This window comes from Corvus cornix, chromosome Z (assembly GCF_000738735.6).
Source record: "Corvus cornix cornix isolate S_Up_H32 chromosome Z, ASM73873v5, whole genome shotgun sequence".
In the NCBI taxonomy this organism is placed as follows: Eukaryota; Metazoa; Chordata; class Aves; order Passeriformes; family Corvidae; genus Corvus; species Corvus cornix.
Window position 1 is genome coordinate 12,969,598 of NC_046357.1, and position 19,734 is coordinate 12,989,331.

General features: G+C 39.0%; 1 protein-coding gene across 13 annotated transcripts in view; it reads left to right on the forward strand.

The window, feature by feature from the left end:
• PRLR (prolactin receptor) overlaps positions 1-19,734 on the forward strand; it is a 155,421-nt gene that overhangs the window by 117,048 nt on the left and 18,639 nt on the right. For 11 of the 13 annotated variants that reach the window (XM_039566600.1, XM_039566599.1, XM_019283344.3 and 8 more), the window contains 3 exons: positions 14,048-14,161; positions 15,139-15,271; positions 19,150-19,319. In XM_039566600.1, coding sequence (XP_039422534.1) covers positions 14,092-14,161; positions 15,139-15,271; positions 19,150-19,319 — 373 coding nt within the window. In that variant the 5' untranslated portion in view covers positions 14,048-14,091. Of the gene's footprint in view, positions 1-6,004; positions 6,048-13,303; positions 13,423-14,047; positions 14,162-15,138; positions 15,272-19,149; positions 19,320-19,734 lie in introns of all 13 variants that reach the window. The other 2 variants (XM_039566602.1, XM_039566601.1) reach the window with 2 other exon arrangements.

The window sequence follows — 19,734 nt, forward strand, 5'->3', positions numbered from 1 at the left end:
ACCTGAATGTTAATGGAGGGAGAGAAAAAAATACCAAGAAATGACAAAGCTTTTATTTTCCATGCAGTTAGCCAAACACAAACAGATGATCTTTCTGAAGAATGACAGTTTGTTCCCAGGTTGAGAATTTATATGACTTATTTAATGGTTTGGCTGTAAAGTTAAAAATAAAGTGGTTTGTAAAGGAATTCAGTCATTGGCTGATGCCATTGTTATGAGCAGATTTCCTCTAAAAAAGGAATCAGATTTTGACTAATGGAAAAAGATCATATAAAAGTAAATAGGAGATTCAGGATTAGAACCAGAATTTTTTGAACCTCAGTGCCAGTTCTTATATATATATACAAGTGGAAAATGAGCATTGCAAAGCTCTAAAGCAAAGTTCTTCTCAGAGCTGGCCTCACTCTCTCTTGCTTTCTCACTCAATGGAATTAGCTGTATATTTCAGTTTTATTTTTCTAGTATTGTCCTGAAAGGTTAGACAGCCTCAGGTTAAAGCACCTGGAGTTCTATTTGGGGCTCCCTAGTAGAAAAAAAACCATGGGCATCCTGCAGTAAGCCCAGAAAAGGATGTCTAAGATAATAAAGAGATGGAATTGTTCCACCAGGAAACAGAAGTTTCAGGGGAACTTCATCAATGGGTGAATGGGGAAGGTATATTGATGCCTTATGCAGCAGCAGCAGCACCTGTCTGAACTAAGACTCTGGTTTCAAAGGTTTTGAACCCATGAAAGTTCCTACCAATTTCACTTGCAGACTATCTGCAGAATTGCAAATCATTTTAACATTTGCTGTCTGTATTTCTGCACAGGTTTTTAACACAGTTGTTGATACTATCAGTGCAGCAGAGCATCCTACTGGTAGTTTACATCTCCATTTGATGCATTTACCCCATAATTTGTAGTATTTGCCCTGCCATGGTACCAAAAGAACAAATAATTTCCCGTTCCTTTTAGTTTCTAGTAAAGAATTGTTTCTATATATTTAATTCACTGAGTGGCAAAAATGCATGAATTCAGTGACAAAAAACTGATTTCATGTTAAAGTGTACGCTAATGAATTTAATTCCATAGCAAAACAGATATTGAGAACCTGCTACTAAGCCTTCTAATTCCTGAGAATTAGAAGAATAAAGGGTCATACTTTGTATAGCAGTGTGGTTGTTACTGTGTACTTGTTGACGTGGAGATTTGCTGCTTGTCTGTAGTGTTGTATACACATAATTGTGAAACTCTTCTAGATACACACAGGTTAAAAAAGTGAGGACTCTTGCTCACGTCAGAGGTTTTGAGACCTGGAAAAGGGTCCATACCTTTTCCTTTTCTATGCATACGTCAGTGGTTTCAAGTACCTGTTTCACCTTCCAAAGAATGAATTTTGTTTATGTGATTAAAGAGTTGATCAGTGAGAGTGGGAAACTGAAATAGTGGAGCAGATTTTGAAATGCAGAGTGCATCAACAGCTTGCAGAACCACTGTTCTTTTTCACCTCTGGAGGAGGAATGTTGCAGAAATCTCTGTTAAAAGCACTGTCCCCTTGATTTCTCTTTCATATCAAAGACTAAGTGGTCTGTGAGCAGTGGCTAAATGTTGCTGTGTTTATGCAACCTTCAAAAGCTGGGTTCTATTTCTTATCTGGATAGGGCAACATACCATTCTGACTGCACTTACAGCTTCTCAAAGGGCAGCAACATATCCATACATGAGGTTAGTGACTATGTGTTCAGATCTGTATGCCTGTATCTGACTCTCAATCTGTGTAATTTTGGATGACTGCATCCAGAGGAGTTTACACTGTGGTCCAGAATGGAGAACAGAGGTAGGCTGTAGGCTTCTGAAGCAGTTTAAGAACACCACAGAGGTGGCTGCTGAACTGAAATTATTCTTATGTGTTTGTTGCTCAGCAGCATTTAACTCTGAAGAAGAATTGATCCATATTATTGAACAGCTAATAATTTTTGTACCAATCAACATACTATATAGAGCATAGCTATGCAAATGTCTACATGTAGATAGGGCTCTGAAAGTGAAGTAAAAACCAGCTTTAAGAAAGCTGAGTTTAAAAAGCAGAAAAATGGTATTTACAACCCAATGGAATTCCATTACTCAGTCGGTCTACATATTTCTAAAATGTGTGTTTACATGTAAAGATTTCAAAGTGTCTCCATTACCTGTCCGTACTGCCTGCAACAGATTTGCCCTCTTAAGGTTCTGTTGCTATTTGTGCCTTGAAAGACCATCCTGAGCCAACCTTCAAAGCCTGTTCTTCATCCAGACAGCAACTTTGCAAGCTGAGTCCCCTACTCTGTCTCAGCTGCATCTGGGACAAAACTCTGACACAAGGAAAATTTTTCTTCTATGCGCTTTGGTGGCTGTTTCTTAGAGCCTTAGTATTTTCTGGGAGCTCAAGTCCACAGAAGAGCAACAGAGTCAGTGAAGGATCTAGAGAGTAAGTCTTGTGAGGAGTGTCTGAGGGAGCTGGGGATGTTTATCCTGGAGAAAAAGCTCAGGGGGACCTTACCACTCTCTACAACTCCGTGAAAGAAGAGTTTGGCCAAGTGAAGGTCAGCCTCTTCTCCCAGGCAGCAAGTGACAGGACAAGGTAAAATTGTCTCAAGTTGTGCCGGGGGAGGTCCAGGATGGATATCAGGAAGAGTTTCTTCATGGGAAGAGTTGTCAAGCATTGGAACAGGCTGTTCAGGGAGGTGGTGGGGTCACTGTCCCTGGAGTTGCTTACGAAATGACTGGACATGGTGCTCAGTGCCATGGTCTGGTTGACAAGGTGGAAATCAGTCACAGGTTGGACTCAAGGATCTCAGAAATCTTTTCTGATCTGTTTTGCTCTATGTGCTGGTGTACATCACACAAGACAATTGACAGCCTTGTCAGAGGTGTAACCATTTGCAGGATGCAAAAATTTCAAGTGGAAGCAGACCTTAAGGGAGATAGAAACCTGAGCTGTTTGGGTCAAGGTTTCTACCATGCTGTCTTGGGATGACTTTATGATGCTGCATCCCCTATTGTCTGCCTTATGCCAGACATGAGTTCTGTGCCTTTAAAGCTAGGTCCAGGAGAGGGGGAGAAGGCAGTGGAATTCTTTCAGCAGCCTATCCCAAACCGAGACACATGCCCAGTTAAAAAAAATAATCTGAACTGAACTTGAAATACTGGTGCCAGGATTTTAACAGTGTCAGATCATATATTCAACATATTCTCAATGTGGCAAATCAAAGATTAAATTAAAGGAAGGATTTAAAACATGGTTGTGTTAATCTTCAGAGATTTTGCCCTTTAAGTGATATAAAATATGCTGTCACCTAGGGCATGCAGCCATGCAGATTCAGACATATGAACATAAAGGCATCACTGAAAAAGTAACTTGAAAAGATGCAGGTAACAGTAATGGCAAAAGGGTGGATCCAAGTTTCAACAGAAATCACTTTTATATCAACGGAAAAGGTCAGCATTTATGCAAGCAAGGATTTAAAAGCCTTGCTGTTACTACCTAAAGTAATACCACAGTTACAGCGTTTTTCCTCCTGCCATTTCATAAATGTCATCATAAGGTTTTTATTCCAGGGATTGTGGAAGAAATATAGTGGATTACACACAAAATGAATATTTTTACCATTTGAAATACGACTGGGTAACTGGGTGCCTACAAAAACCTAACGATTATGTTGGAATATGAAACAAAATGGGTTGATGGTAATTATAGAGGCTGATAATCGATTTCTAGTGATCTAAATTACCATGTTTAAAATTATATTTTAATTCTTACTAAAGACTCCTAGTTTGCTGCAATGTAACATGAAGTGCATACTACAGAGGGCAAGCATGAATCTGTCTGATGCTTATTCTTTGATCCCTTGTAGATATTAAGTACTTCTAAAATAAACGTCATTGCTATTTCAGATTTATTAACTTCAAATTTAGAAGAGGGGCATAATGATTCTGTGAGATAGCCTTTGTAGGACTAAAACATGCAGATCTGACATTTCAGATGCTTGGGCATTAAAAAAGCTAATCTTTGTCTACCCGCAGTGATTGAAACTTTTAAATTTTGGTTTCAGTTTCATTTAGGTGAAAATCAGATGGTTTCTCTTCCAATTAGCTCTGAAAGGATCACTCCAATACCCCTGCCCCACCTTCCCCTTTGGCCCCTAAATTGATTGTGGTTTTATAACCTTGAATAAGCACGCCATTTCAAAGCCACAGGATGCCAGTGTTGACTCCAGTGTTCCTAGGTTAAGTCATTACACAGTGTAATAAGGCCTATAAAACTTGTACTTACTTTACACACCATAGGTCCAGTCTGAGACTTTGTGCAGATAAGAAATTTCACAGCCACTAAAGCTGTACAATATGCAGTGAATCAAAAACTTTTGTTGAAAAAACAGGTGTAGCCTGATGCATTGATACACGCTCTAGCCAAAATTTCTTCATTTCATTCTTTTTTTCACCAAATAGCAGAAGGGTACTGAAGAGAAGTGATAAAATAGATTTTACTCTGGCGTAGAACATATTTTTTAATCCTTGAAATATTTTCTTCTCCAAACTGTTAATTAGCTATTTCTTCATTTTTTAACCAATAAATGTGCAAACTCCACAGAGGAGCAGGACAAGCTTCTACATTCATGTTAATCTAGTTGGACACATATTTTGTTGCAGCAGAGGTAAGACAGAAGTATTCTTTTGTCTAAAATGAAGCACTATCCATAGTCTGAAACCTAACATCCCATAGGTAGTTGACCTATTTGTGAAGCTATTTATTTCCTTTGTTGCAAAATGAAGCACTTTTTCTTGCAAAATAAATTTTTTCAAATAGATTCTTGACACGTTAATTTATGGTTAGAGACACAAATATTACCATTTGTCAGCAGGAGACACAATGCTGTCATTGCAGTTCCTAAGGAGCTGAGCAAACGAGTTAATGAATGAATGGGTTAATGAATGAATTCATTAATATATTTACCTTTAACCTCCAGAGATTGCAGTGTTAGTCTTTATTCTGTAAACAAGTACATAAAAATCTCCCAGTCTGCAACCTCAGGGTCATTTCCTCATACTTCAAAACCAAGGAAAAGCTTAAACCACAATTCACCATAGCTGAGAATCTCCAAAGCTTAGCAACCTGAGTTGAAGACGAGGAGTAGAGCAGGTTAGTGCTGTACTTCACTCAGTTTATATATTCATCATGAAGAAATCATGAGGGAGATTTGTACTCCTGATCAAAGGGTGAATCCAATTCCTTCAGAATGCATATTGCAGCTTTTAGGAACGTCAGCATTCTTCCACTGCTAAAGTTATTTTTCTTTGTCTGGAAGACAACAATCTGTGTAGAACTTAACAGGGTTGTGATAGAGCAGTATTGTAGAAAATGTAGAAAATGTAGAAAAGCTCACAGTAGCTTGAACATCTGACTTTCTGTAATAAGACTCCCTTCATGAGGACGCTGTGTGTTTTCTACTGATATTAGAGATAAATGCCACCTATCTAAACTCCTGTAGAGAATAATTTGTTTATAAAATTTGTTGAACACATGTCTACTCAGGAGTTAGGTACCCGAGGAAATCTATAAAATGCCACCAAGATTAGAGCTAGGCATGATAAAGATACCTCTCTGCATATCCACGTATTTCAGTATTAAAGGGGGTATAATACTTTAAGAGTGCCAAAAGATAATTATTTTAAGTTCAGTGCACTGAAGGCTGAAGGTTTACTATTGTTGTGTTCCCATTATTGTCAGAAATTTCACTTGAATAATTGGTTTTAGATTTACCAGGATAACATTGTTTCATTCCTTTAGCCAACCAATGTGCCACTTATCTGTACATGGCATCAGTGGTGGTCTTTAGCATGCAACCACAAAGCTCTTTTATCAACAAGTTTGAAGCTCAGGGAATATACTTGAGAAATATTCATGCTCATAAATAATACGACATTGAGTGGTTTTTATCAGTTTGATTGGAGTAGTAATTTTTGGTAATTGTGTTCTTTTACAGAATAACTCTGCAGTTACTTGAATAATTCAAGTGTAAGCATACAGTAAGTACTCATAAAAATACAAAGAAACAGTTACTTTTACAACCTCATACTGAGGATCTCCTGAAAAAAAGAACACTGAAACACAAAACGATTGTTTTTCTCTGCTCCCACTGATACTGTTAATTGCTGAGCATATTTGTGATTGAAGAAGAAAATTCGCTCCCCTGCAGCCAGGCTCTTTCTCGTAGAGTCTTATCACAGTCATAAAGCTTTGAAGAGAGACTCCAGATCCAGACTCAGCCAAAATGGGCTGTCTCACTACAAGGGAATAAAGAAACTGCTCTAGAGCTAGGGTCACAACTTTAGCATTGCCTCACTGATGCTTGCAGGTACTAGGATGCAGGAGATGCTTCACCTCCACCCAACCCCACAGCCTGAGTTCATCAAGAAAAGGCTGTTGGGGGTTGGCATCCAGTGGAAGGAGCTTTGCAACTCACACAGGATCATGCAATACATGCAAAATTACAACTTCGTCTGACCTTCTACTGCCCGGTCCCAACAGATTATTTGATCTTTCCCATTTCTGTGTCACTCCTCATTGTCTTATTCCCACTAACCTCTCACAGTTTTCTCCATTACTGTGTTCCCTTTACTACATTCAAAGTCCTGTTCCTTTGCTTTCTCTAAGGTTTTCATAATTTCTGTCTCTCTGCAATAAATCTCCTCACCTCTACACCAGCATCTTCCCCCAGAAATGTCAAAATAGCAAGATTTTCATGCCATTGCATTACTCATTGAAATTCTGTGTATAATTAAAAATTATCAGAAGTTTTTCATCATAGCATGATTTTATTGGAAAATCGGGAAAAAATGAAAATATTTAATTAGATTTCAGAAAATGTTCTACTGGAAAATTTCAAAACAAAATGCTTTATGTTGATATTTGCTGATACTTGTTCATTTTAGAATTTTGAAAATTTGCATGCATTGGCTTTGGTTGAAAAAGGGTTTGTGACATTCTGAAATGAATTTTCTGAAAGTGATACTTCATAGGCAGTTTCCAATTTATGGGATATTTTGAAAATATTTTACCAATAAAATAATCTTTAGTGTCAAACCAAAAATATGCAAGTTTTGACCTGCTTTTTATATCCCTTTCTTCTACACTGTATTATTAATTTGCTACTTACATTTTCAGTTCTTAAGAGCAGGAACTCTTCTTTGTGCAGTACCTAAGATGGCAGGATTCTGTCTTTGTTCTCAGGACCACCACAATAAATATGATTCGAATAATGATTGTTTGCTGTAGAAGTACTTGGATGAGAGTCATTGGTCTGGTTACTGCAGAAGATTAAGGTTTGCTCTATCATAAGCCTTTTCAAACAGTGATATGATGAAGCCAGTGCTTGTGGCACTGTTGCGACTTTGGTAGAGAACACATTTTACGTCAGTCACATTATGTAGGGACACACCACTCTTCATAATATCACTTCCTGATGAAGGAAGTAATGAAAGCAGAATAAAATTTGCTGAAAGGATAGAATTGTATGTTTTGATGTAGTACCAAGTAGTAGAAGATTCTGTTTAGCCAACCTTGAATCAAACAGTGTTCCCAGCATGCACACTCTCAAACAGATTTCTGTCCTCTCTAAAGCAGGAATCATTTATTGAGCTCTATCTTTAAACTGCATTTCACCTTATGTTGTGGTTGAGTAACTGCAAACACTATTTCTGCCATATTCAGGTGCACATTATTGATGCCCTTTTAAATATGCACATTCAAAAAAAAAAAAAACATTTATGGCCCTCAATTAAACCTGTTGCTCTCTAATGGCATAATGTCTAGCTCCCAAATAACTTCATGGTATTTTTATTGCTCTCGTTAGCTTTACTGAAATGGAACCGAAGAATACCTTGGTAACTAAGTAATATGTCTTCCCACCTTGTCTCTGGGAGATACAGACCATTCTTAATCTTAGCTGGAAAATACTCTGTTTTGTTTCAAATTGTTTACAGAGAGATTTTGTTAGAAATAGTATGATGAAGTTAGTGATTTCATAATTACCTAATGTATAAGCAGGTTTTTTTGCTCTGGCAGATAAGTTGCCCATTGAAGTTCATCCAAATTCTTTCTTCACAGAATAGTGTGGAGTGGATGGCAGAGAGCAGGTGGTTAAACAAAGTAGAGGTCTTTTGGTAAAACATTGCACATCAGTGTGCTAGAGTCAGCTCAATCAGGTACCCCATAGCTGTGAGGCTGCTGTAGGTCTGTATCTTCAGTTTCTGACTGTAGCAAAGCTGAGCATCTGCTCCCAGTGGGTGGGTACATGGACACAAAACCCACACAGAGGCCACGCACATCAACAAAGCCCTAACATATAGATCTACATATGTATGTGTGGATTTGTGCATAAAGAAATGGATTGCTCTAGTAACTGCTTTTAGATGTTTAGCTGACCTAGTAGCTGGTCCCAGCTGTAGGGGAGCTGCATTCGAACCTGGAGGTATGCAGTCTCTTCCTTCACTGGCTAATCCAGTGGAAAGTTCAGTGGCATCCAAAAGTATGACTCAGAGCAGTCTTCCCAGATGGGAGACAGAAATAGGGTTTAATGAGCGTACAGGTAGACTGCACAGTGATCCAGCACACACTTCAGTCTGACAAGCCACCAGTTTATACTGAATACCTTATTCCCCTTATTTTTCATTGTTGTTTCTCCCCAGTCCACTTTGGATCTTTCCTTTTCTCTCCAAAACCTTTCCTCCCACTGCATCCCTTAATGAGTATTCTACCTCTTTCAGTCAATGAGTCACGGGGGGAAGGGCATTAGTTTGGTGGGCTACACACGAGGACAGTGGTCTGACTCTGCTTTGGTAGTTAGGTGTAGCTCATTCCCAGCACCCTATTTTCACTGATAAGGCTGCCAGAGTTCCTCCCCCAGCCCTTTCAGTTTTTATCTGATCATATCCTGGTCTATGCAGATGTTGATTAGCCTTTAATTGAGTAGCCTAGCACAGTCTACAAGTAAATTTAAATTGCATCCAAAGCTCATTGCTACAAAATTTTGTTTGAAATAGATAAAGGAAAGCAAGTACAATATTTTACCACTGTCTCTATTGTTCTCAATGTTTAAGTGTATTTACTTAGAGTGTCAGTATCTACAGTAGCCAATACAAAGAGTGACCTTTTTTCCTCTTTATGTTTTAGGAATAAAGTAGTGATACTTTTGGTAATATATTATTCCTGGATTTTTTTTTTTCAATTTATCAAGTAATCTGACATTCATGAAAGAGAGTCATAAAAAGCTTCCTCACATACATGAATCCTCTGGGTAGAAAATTCAGTTTTATACTTTATGACTATGCTATATAACAAAAATACTTAAAATTACTGCAAGAAGATAATGACTGTGGAGTTCATCTTGGTAGTTGGTAGAGATGAATGTACGTCATATTTCAAGTTCTAATGTAAATTCTAGCTTTCAGTCTCTAAAATTTTACTCTTTAGAAATTATTATTTTCTTTTCTGCAAGAGACTTCTGTAAAAATAAATCCTGAAATTATGGCTAAACATACAAACCACCAGGGAAGAAAATGGAATATTCAGGAGATATGAGACTGGTAGAGAAAGATAACTACTGTTAGCTAAATCATTGGCTTTGTTTTAGTGGGAAAACAAAGGCAGTAGCAGTGGTATAAAGAAAAGAAAAGAAAAGAAAAGAAAAGAAAAGAAAAGAAAAGAAAAGAAAAGAAAAGAAAAGAAAAGAAAAGAAAAGAAAAGAAAAGAAAAGAAAAGAAAAATTGTATAAAATTATCAGGTTTTAGCTTTTGTTACACTTCTACTATGAGTTTGTTGGTCATTCTTTATTTTTGTTCACTCTCTGTAAAGTAGGGATAATGGTAATTTCTTCTCTTGGCTTTTTATTTTTTTGTCAGTTTAGGTAGTGAGAGTTCTTAAGAGAATTTCAGGCTCAGTTCTGTAAAATCAATAGGAATTAAGAGCATAAATACTATGATGGAGATGTAAGGGTCTAAACTGTTTTCAAGAATCTGGGGGTTTGTGATTTTTCTTTTTCAAAATTGACTCAAGTCTTTAGACTGTGGAACATATCTCCATGGGTGAGGAAATTTGTTCCATTCATCATCACATCTTGACTGCTAATCAAAGGAAGGACTCCAAGGGTTGTTAGGAGGTGATTCGTGGAAGAGAGAAATTTAGGAAAAATATATTATAAGCCCATATATAGGCTTTTCAGATGAAATCTAAAAGGCTTTGCCACTGCTCCCATTTTATGCAACACAGAAATACGAAGCCCTTAGTCACAATAAATTAACGGGATATGTAGGTTCATAGCCAGCAGCAGGTACTAAGCTTCCTCACAAAGTACGCCACAAAACCTATGTGCTTAAAGTAGCCAGCTGGAATCAGTCACAAGAAATTCAGATCAGAGACATGCCTGAGCTCCTTATCTTCTCTGGAGCCTGTACATCACCATGAAGGCAGTACTGGGTGCCTGGGGGATTCAGAGACATCCAATTAGGGCTCTTTCAGAGAGGGAAAGCAGAGCTCTGGTCACACTGCACATCTACATCTTTTAATTTGCAGTATAATCCCAACCATCACCGTCAGTCAGAAACACATCTGGCCATGATGCTCAGGCCATGGCTAGGAACATGTATCCAGGTTGGCATCTGTGATCTCTGTGTGGGAGGGCAGACCTCTGCCATGTCCACAGTACACAGTGAATGTTCTGGATGATCTAACAGACCGTCACATTCTTGCTTTACTGAGTTCTTTATTTGTATTTGGTTTCATATATCTGTAGTTCAACCTTTCAAATGGTAATGAACTAGGGTGCTTTGAGAACTCCTTAAACTGCCTTCCCCCAGGCCTGAAAGATGAACATTGTTTATCATCATGACTAATGGAAATGTCAAACTTTTTCAGTAGAGATTGGTAAAGTACTTTTGGCTTTTTATTTCTTTAGCCACAGAAGCAGAACTTGTGTTGGACATAATGTCATTGCCAGTGGGTGATACACAGCTGTTCCTGTTCCTGCAAGCCTGAAAACATTGCAGATAGAAAATTTTTCCATCTGTGCAGAACTGAGTAAAGACTTCTCTGTCAGTCTCAAGAAATTTATCCATCTGCATAGCCAAGAAAGAAAGAAAGAAAAGAATGCAAGAACTAAAAGTCAATTAGGACAAGGACATGTTTCTCTCAACTCTGCTTCACAACACCTCATTTCAGTATTGGTGTTTAGCTTTCATCTTCATCTAGTAGCATTGTCAGCACAGTTTTCAAACCTACAATTTCATCATACTGTTAATTCTAGAGCAGCATTATTTTAGAGGAATATCTAACTCTTCTGTGCATTCTAAAACAACAGTCATAAGTTCCATTTCCATCAAGGAGCACTGTAGTCTGGCATGTGATGTGCAGCTGTTGAATACTATCTAACAGCTGTGTTAAAAGGGAGAAATTCAGCTCGAATGTCAGAATGCAATAACTCGGTTGGAATTAAATCAAAACTTTCAAAAGGAGGCGTATGATCTTTTAATTAACAGTTACTCAATCCTTGGTTTTGGATGACATTCTGGCAAATCAATGTCCACTGTATCCCTTATAAAAAAGTGCATTCAGCCCTAAAAGTGAGACATTACCTCACAGCATCTTCAATAACGCTAATCACCCTTTTATGAAAACATTTTCATGTCATAGATAGGGCAGATGCACTTTAGATACAGTTATGACAAAATGGGCATTACCTTTTTATTAAGCAAGTATTTTCAAAAGAACACGACATCTCTCCAGAAGCCTTTTAAGTTCTATTTGAGTAGCAAATACCTAATAGCAAGCAACCATGGAAACTTTTTACACATTCTTATTTTCCCTCTTTTGGTGCTTATCTCCTGCTATGGTTACAGGTGACAACCATGCTTGCATGGAGTACAAAGCCAATTCTTGAAATCACCATCATGAGACAGTCTGTGTGTCAAGTTCGTAGTCGTGCTCTAAAATCTGTTTGGTTCTTTTTTCCAATATAAGTTACCAGAATTGTACACAGAGCTTAGTCTGTGTCACTGATAGGTCCATATTCTTTCCCTATGTCCCTCTTGTTCTTTTTCACGCAGACACATTACAGAAGTGGTTCACAATCATCTCATTTTCAAATGCTCCAGAAGAAAAATACTTGGGTTTAAATTCATTAATTTCTTCCTCTTGCTATTGATTTAGTTCTTTAGGTCTTCAGTTTCCAAAATCATCCCATTTTCCTTGAAGTGTGCTCTAATAAAGATCTTTCTTGATGATGCTTCTCATCTGTTGTATTAAAAAATTTCATTCTTTCAGCCACTGTAATCAGTTTCTCTTTCTGTCAATTTTTCACATAGAAAGGTACATACATAAAAGTAAAACCAAAAAATCATGGTATTAGTTCCTTATCTGTATGAGTCTTAGCTTGAAAATAACATGTTTTGCAAATGTTCCAACTATTTTTACAAGTAATAAAATATTGTAAATATTATCATATGTACAAGAAATAGTTACTGTTTGTAGTTTCATTATTTCACCTTCACCTGAGAAAAAGGTGCCTTTTTATGACCACAATCATCTGTGTTCCTCATTATATAACCCCAAGTTTTTGGCTAATTTCTGAAGTCAAACACTAATGTTTGTGCCTGTTGTTTGTTTACAGTAATAAAGATTGTGTGTGTTTACACCAAACTGGAGTTTATATTTAAGTGGTTCTCTCTTCACTGTCTGTATATGCACAAAATGCTCTGAGTGAGTTTAAAACTAACCCAGATGCAATTTTCCAGCCTGTAGCTCAGTCACAGGCCTGAAACATGCCTGGATATTCAGAAGTGGCGTATGGGAATGTAGCCAACTGTTGTTCTCTTCCACACTGTCCCCAGTAAACATGTTTTAGACTTAGCTGCATTAACTGACACTTGGCTTTGTGCTTGACAAACATTTGTATGATGATGGATTATAGTTTCTTGATAAAGAAAATGACTTGCATACTGAAAATTCAGTCATCTGATAAACCACAAAGGACTTTTCCTTACCAAGAACACATTTTGTTCCCATGCTGTGCTACATGGAATGGGTTGCAAGCATACAAGTACCTGTAAATGTACTAGGGGTAGGAATGGAAAGCTGAGATAAGGAGCTCCCTATTTAGATAGTAAATTGTTCTTCTTTAGTGTCGAAGAGTGAGGTTGGCTACTGAGACTGCAGTTGTCATCTCCAAGCAGGGAGCATACTGGTGGGAGAAGCAGGAGGTTTGCTTTAAGTCATTATGTTGTTTCTTCAGGCTAAGCGAACAAGATTTAGCAGCAACAGGGACTCCAGAGCACCCCGAGTTGTAACCTGAATTCTGAGGACATCTAGTGGTGTCAGCCCACTTCAGGGACTGGGTCTTGGTCACAACTGGTGAGCTCTCGCACATCTGTATTTCAGCTGAAATTTACTACGAAATCAAATGCAGTAAAGACAATTAGTTGAATGAACTGAAAGAGTAGCATTCTTCAGCTCAAATCCTGAATTCAACATTGACCGTCCCAAATATTGAGAAGTTTTGAGACTGGATCAAAAATCATAAACTTCTAAATATGTATTGGACATTTTCTATTTGCCTGCTGTTTTCAGGACTTTCAGAGTTCAAGTATGTTGACCTCCTCTTTGCATCAGTAGGGATAAAACTATATTTTTGTTACCAAAAGGCTGCTTTCTTAGGTTAATTAATTAATCTAGAAGTTAGAACTCTAAGATAAGAACCAGGATCCCAAGGTGCCAAAGAAATATGCAAGACTTGTTAATGCTAAGAAACTGTAATCCTAGTCCTGCTAACCATTCAAAGACCTCTGGGAAGACCTGCTTGCTTCTCTGTGATTCAGGTTTTCAGCTTCCAAAGTGGAACTGTTGGTGTTGCCTCACCTTTTTGAGAGAGAACAAGAATCAATTAACTGCAATTCAAAAAGGACTTTGATCAAGTCAAGTGATACGTATTACATGCTGAGCATTGTTACTGATTGTTGCATGATGGCGTGTTTTTCAGTGAGCCCTTGATCTGATACTTCTTCCTGAAGAGAGACGGGCATCATGAAACAGAGATTCATTTCATCAGTTCAAATTATTTTGCAGCTTGCTCTGACTACAGTAGGTCTGACAGGTAAGTACAACACTTCTTGAAACACTTGTTTTTCCTTAAGACACTTTCTTTAAAAAAGTCTGAGGCTTTACCCAATCTATCCTGACCACCACAGGAGCATGTACGTATTTAAATTTCTTTCTTCTGAAGTTTGGTATGGCAATTTTGAAAATGCCTGGAGTTCTCTTTTCTTCTTATACTATTAATTTAAAGGTTGTTTGGTGGCAATACTGAAAGGCACTTACTCCACCCCTATACTCACTTTATGCCTGTCACCTTCTTGGGAATTAGCATATGAATAGTTACACTATCTGAGATAATTACGTGAAACTTTAATGTAGCAAAGATAAGCTTAGGTTAAAAGGTCACATGCTTTTCATTTTAAAAATGGTCTGTATTCTTGGTATAAGTTAATGACAAGTAGTCTTAGCAAGAAATATTCTTAAATGTATTTGGATTAACAGGGAATATTTGAATAATTAATTAATATATTCAGGTTGCTAGTACCCAAAAAACTCCATCCAGACCATTGACTTCCTTCTTTTTTTAATTTTCTGACCTATAATTTTCCCCAAATACGCACAAAGAATGGAATTTTAGTTCTGTTGCAAAGTTGAAGGTGAAATTTAATCTTAAAATTATCTGAAGATGAAAAAATTTCATGTTTATGGGGAAGAAGACTAAAGGTCATATATTTACTTCCCATCTCTGCAGTTTAATTTGGAGATAAAGATACAATTTTGAGTTTAGGTAAAAATTAAATTTTCTTGTTAAAAAGAGAAGCAAAATCATTCTACTAGCTGTTTTAAAAGTTTGAGGTAAAATGTACTTTAGAGAATATTTATCCTTTTCCCAGGCAGAGTTATTTGCCCAATTCAGTTTCATGTAATTTTATTGTTTTCGAAAAAGCATTCCATGGTGGACTTATTATTCAACAATAGCATCCAAAATTATTGACCACCACTAATTTAACTAGCTGGGTTTTTGCACTTCCCTAGGACAAACGTATCCTGGAAAACCTCAGATAATAAGATGTCGTTCTCTAGAAAAGGAAACCTTTTCTTGTTGGTGGAAGCCTGGCTCAGATGGAGGACGTCCTAACAATTACACCCTGTTCTACAGCAAGGACAGGTAACAACTGGTGCATATGTATTCTGTAAGTGATCAAGTGATGATTATGACAGACTGAGAGAATGACAACACTAATTTGTAAAGTTGTTTTTATAAATCCATTTTAACCTCAGATTGACAACAAGGGCTGCATAAGATCCATGGCTTCCCTTGTTGGAAGAAAATGTGATCACTGTCAGCCCCAAATCTTCAGCCTGTCCCTCCTGAAACTCATCTACCGAAAATCCCACTTGTCTGAAGATGTGCTGGGAAAAAAGGCACATCTTTTCAGGAAGCACACAGCTTTCAGCTGAACAGGGTCTCCTCTGAGCGGTGGAGCATGAGGGCACCGTGGGGCAGCAGGTCTCCCACCATCCCAGCCATGGAGCAGGGCAGGAGGGGGACAGCCCAGCCCTGGGCATCAGTCACCTCCTTGGGGATGGGGACAGGGACATGCTGAGGCCAGGCTGGGGTGGGACATCAGCCTATGGGTTGGGGGTGTCTTGAGGAGCCTGGGGCTGGGAAGGACAGGGCTCTATGGAGCTGGAGACCAGCTGAACTGGTGACTTGGGAGCCAGGTAGAACATGGAGGGGCTGGGCAGGGGCAGTGAGGGCTGGTGGGGCCCTTGGGGCCATGCCAAGGAGCTTGTCCACTGCCATGCACACCAAAATCCCCATCTGGACTGTAGTCATTGTTCCGCCTTTTGGTTTTGTGGTCAATGGTTCCCAAAACAGAGTGAAATCAGACATGGGTATCGCATCTCAAAAGTTAATATTTTGGTAAGTACTGTGACTGCCTCATTGTGTTCAGGAATAAAGTGCGTATATGTTTGGCAACTTTAATTAACTTGTCCATCTTTGTATAACTGAACTTTCTTCCTAAAAACAAAAGGCCTTTCAACAGGCACAAGTAAGCAGAGAGGCTCAGACACTAAATTTTCTTTTAATAAATCCAGTGAGATTCAGAACAGGCAAGGTAAAGCCTCAGACATCCCTGCTGAAACTAAATATTCCAAATCACTGAGCAGAAAAAGGTGCAGATTTTAATGAAGTTGCCCCACTCAACAGTGATTTGAGAGCTTTGATTTTATGAAAGCCCAGATGTTTCAGTCTTTATCAAAAAGTTTAATTAACATTTTAATTCATACCTGTCACTGCCCAGAGCAGTCCTGCTTAGGGAAAGATAGGGGTCCTTATCCATTTCATCAAATCTGCTGAACCCAGGCTCTGCCAAGCACTTTAGACAACGGCCATGACTGTGTTTCTAGGCTCATTGTCTCTTAGGTACAGTCCCCTTCTCCCATCTTTTCTTTGTCAACTGTGACAAAACTGCCTGGAAACTAAGAAACCTTATTATTGATGATGCATAGAGCATAACTGTGGGACTAAAGTGCATTCTTGCACATGAGCTGATGCTTTGGGTATGTATAGTTCTTCACACCTGGGGTAGGCTGTGAGTACATCACCCAGGCCAGCTTCGACTACAAAACAATCCCCTCTCCTAAAGAAGCCAGAGACCCATATAAAGGCAATAAGTAATCAACTGTGAAGTAAATTTTTTTTTTTTCGAGATAGTTGTGTTGATGATCATGTTAGATAAATTGACATCACGAAGGTCATGGAACAGATTGCCTTGAGTGCAACCACAAAGCACATACAGGAGGGATCAGGCCCAGCTACATGGCTTTCAGAAAGGAAGGCTGCTGCCTGATCTCCTTTTATGACCAGGTGACCCAGTCAGGAGAGGCTGTGGATGTAATCTGCCTGAACTTCAGCAAATCCTTCGATAATGTCTCCCACAGCATTCTCTTGAAAAAGCTGACAGCCCACAGCTTGGACAGGAGCACTCTTTGCTGTGTTAAGAACTGACTGATGACTGGGTGTCCTGGGTTGCAGTGTATTCTTTTACCGTCCTCATGAGCTGTTGAAACCAGATGGGGCAGTGTTTCCTTGCCTCTTCCCTCCGGACTCTCTTTCTGTTAATGGCCCATCAATGCCTTGCCCCATGACTCAGAGATAACTCCCTCCGGACCATCTTCTGTTAATGAGCCCATCAACACCTGGCCTCATGACTCATCACCCCATTGTGAGATGCTCCATGCAGAAGGAGGAACCAAGCATTCCATCCTGGATATAATCTGAGATTCCAAACACCACAGACACCCTTTCCACTGGATTCCCAGAGGACAGGAGCTACACAGCACCACTGGACCTTCCAAGGAAGAGCAGACCCTTCTACAGGATCACTGCTTCAACAGAACCACATCCACCACTTCAGGAGGACTGCAGCCACCATCTTATCGGACTGCTACTGCCACCCTGACTAACAGGGTGTCAGGTTGTATCCTGACTCTGTCAGTCTGAACCAGTGTTTTCTGCCTTTTTTTTGATTTCCCTATTAAATTGTTATTCTGACTTGGTGCCTCCCACTGGTTTGTTTCCAAACTAGTACACTGGACCTAGGGAGTGGTGGTGAATGGAGTTACATCCAGCTGCAGCTGGTCACTAGTGGTGTCCTCCAGGGATCAGTGTTGGGGTCAGTCCTGTTTAATATCTTTATTGGTGATCTGGATGAGAGAATTGAGAGGACCCTCAGTCAGTTTGCAGATGGCACCAAGCTGGGCAGGAGTGTTGATCTGCTGGAGGGCAGGAAGGCTCTGCAGAGGGATCTGGACTGGCTGCATTGATGGGCTGAGGCCAATGGTGTGAGGTTCAACCAGGCCAAGTTCCAGGTCCTGTCCTTGGTTACAAAAACCTCATGCAGCTCCAGCCTGGGGCAGAGTGGCTGGAATGTGGCTCAGCAGAAAGGGACCTGGGGGTGAACATGAGCCAGTGTGTACCCAGGTGACCAAGAAGGCTAATAGCATCCAGCCTGTATCAGCAATAGCGTGGCCAGCAGGACCAGAGCAGTGGTAGTCCCCCTGTACTCAGCACTGGTGAAGCCACACCTTGAGCTCTGCATTCAGTTCTGGGTCCCTGACTACAAGAAGGGCATTGAGGTGCTGGAGTGACTCCAAGGAAGAGCAAAGGAGCTGGGGAAGGGTCTGGAGCACAAGTCCTGGGAGGATCAGCTGAGGGAGCTGGGGGTGTTTAACCTGGAGAAAAAGAGGCTCGGGGGGCAACTTGTCACTCCACAACTTCCTGAAAGGAGGCTGTACTCATATGTGGGTCAGTCTCTTCTCTCAGGGCATACTGATAGGACAAGTGGTTCAGGTTGGACCTCAGGAAGAATTTCTTCACTGAAAGGGTGGGTAAGCACTGGAATGGGCTGCCCAGGGAGGTGGTGGAGTCACCATTCCTGGAGGTGTTCAAGAAATGCCTGGATGTGGCAATTGGTGCCATGGTCTGGCATGGTGGTCAAAGCTTGACTTGACAACCTTAGAGGTCTTTTGCCACCTAAATGGTTCTCTGATCTTTCTGAGAACAAACTAATTCAACAATAAAAGAGATCTCTGCCATAGGGCCCATCAGTTTAATTTCCAGGGCTATTATGCAAAGAAGATATTTAGCAACTTACTGAAGTAAATTTTTCATTTCCCTTTTACTTGCTTATAAATATTGTTAAAATTTCTTTGTTCTGTCTCTGGAACTTTGTTTCTATTCTTTTGTTGCTTTATTCCTATGTATAAAAAAAAGGGGATGAAAGCATTCATCAAAACAATTGCTGTAAAAATATCAATGAAGTGTTTATGGTAATAGCATTTGACACATACCAAAATGTTTCCAAGGGATTATAGATAGTATCATGTAAGATTATAGATATGATTATGTATTTTATATATGTAATTTAAGTTTATATATAAACATTTCAGATTTCTCCTGAACCTAGGCCATTTCTAGAATGTTATCTGCTTTGCTTCATTTCCTAAACTTATAACTTTTAAATCATTTTATTTCAGTGAAGAAAAAGTCTATGAATGTCCAGACTACCTAACATCAGGTCCAAATTCCTGCTACTTCGATAAAAACCACACTAATCCCTGGACAACATATATTATCACTGTAATGGCAACAAATGAGATTGGAAGTAACAGCTCAGATCCTCAGCATGTGGATGTAACTTCCATAGGTAAAAATAAAAGAATGAAATGGAAAACAAACTAGTTGGAGATATATGCAGTTTTGAATCCCAGAACAGGTAGTGGTGAAAGATTTCTTTCCTTATGATGTGAAACTTGCTATTGAGAACTGTTAATTTACAGATGATCTAAAATATGCATATTAAATATATGTGAAAACTACATTTTAATTATAAGTAACTACATACTTGATTGTATGAATTTCATGTATGATTATGTATAAGTTTTAACTTCAGATGAAAATTTTGCTTCAGTTTCTAGTAGTCGGCAATATTTTAATTAGACTCAGTGTAGATTATAAAATTTTCAAATTAGGTCAATCTACATAATATTTCAAATGTAAAAATCATTCTGACTGCTGGCATTGCAGACTTGAAAGGGTAAAAATAACTGCCTGAGCATTAT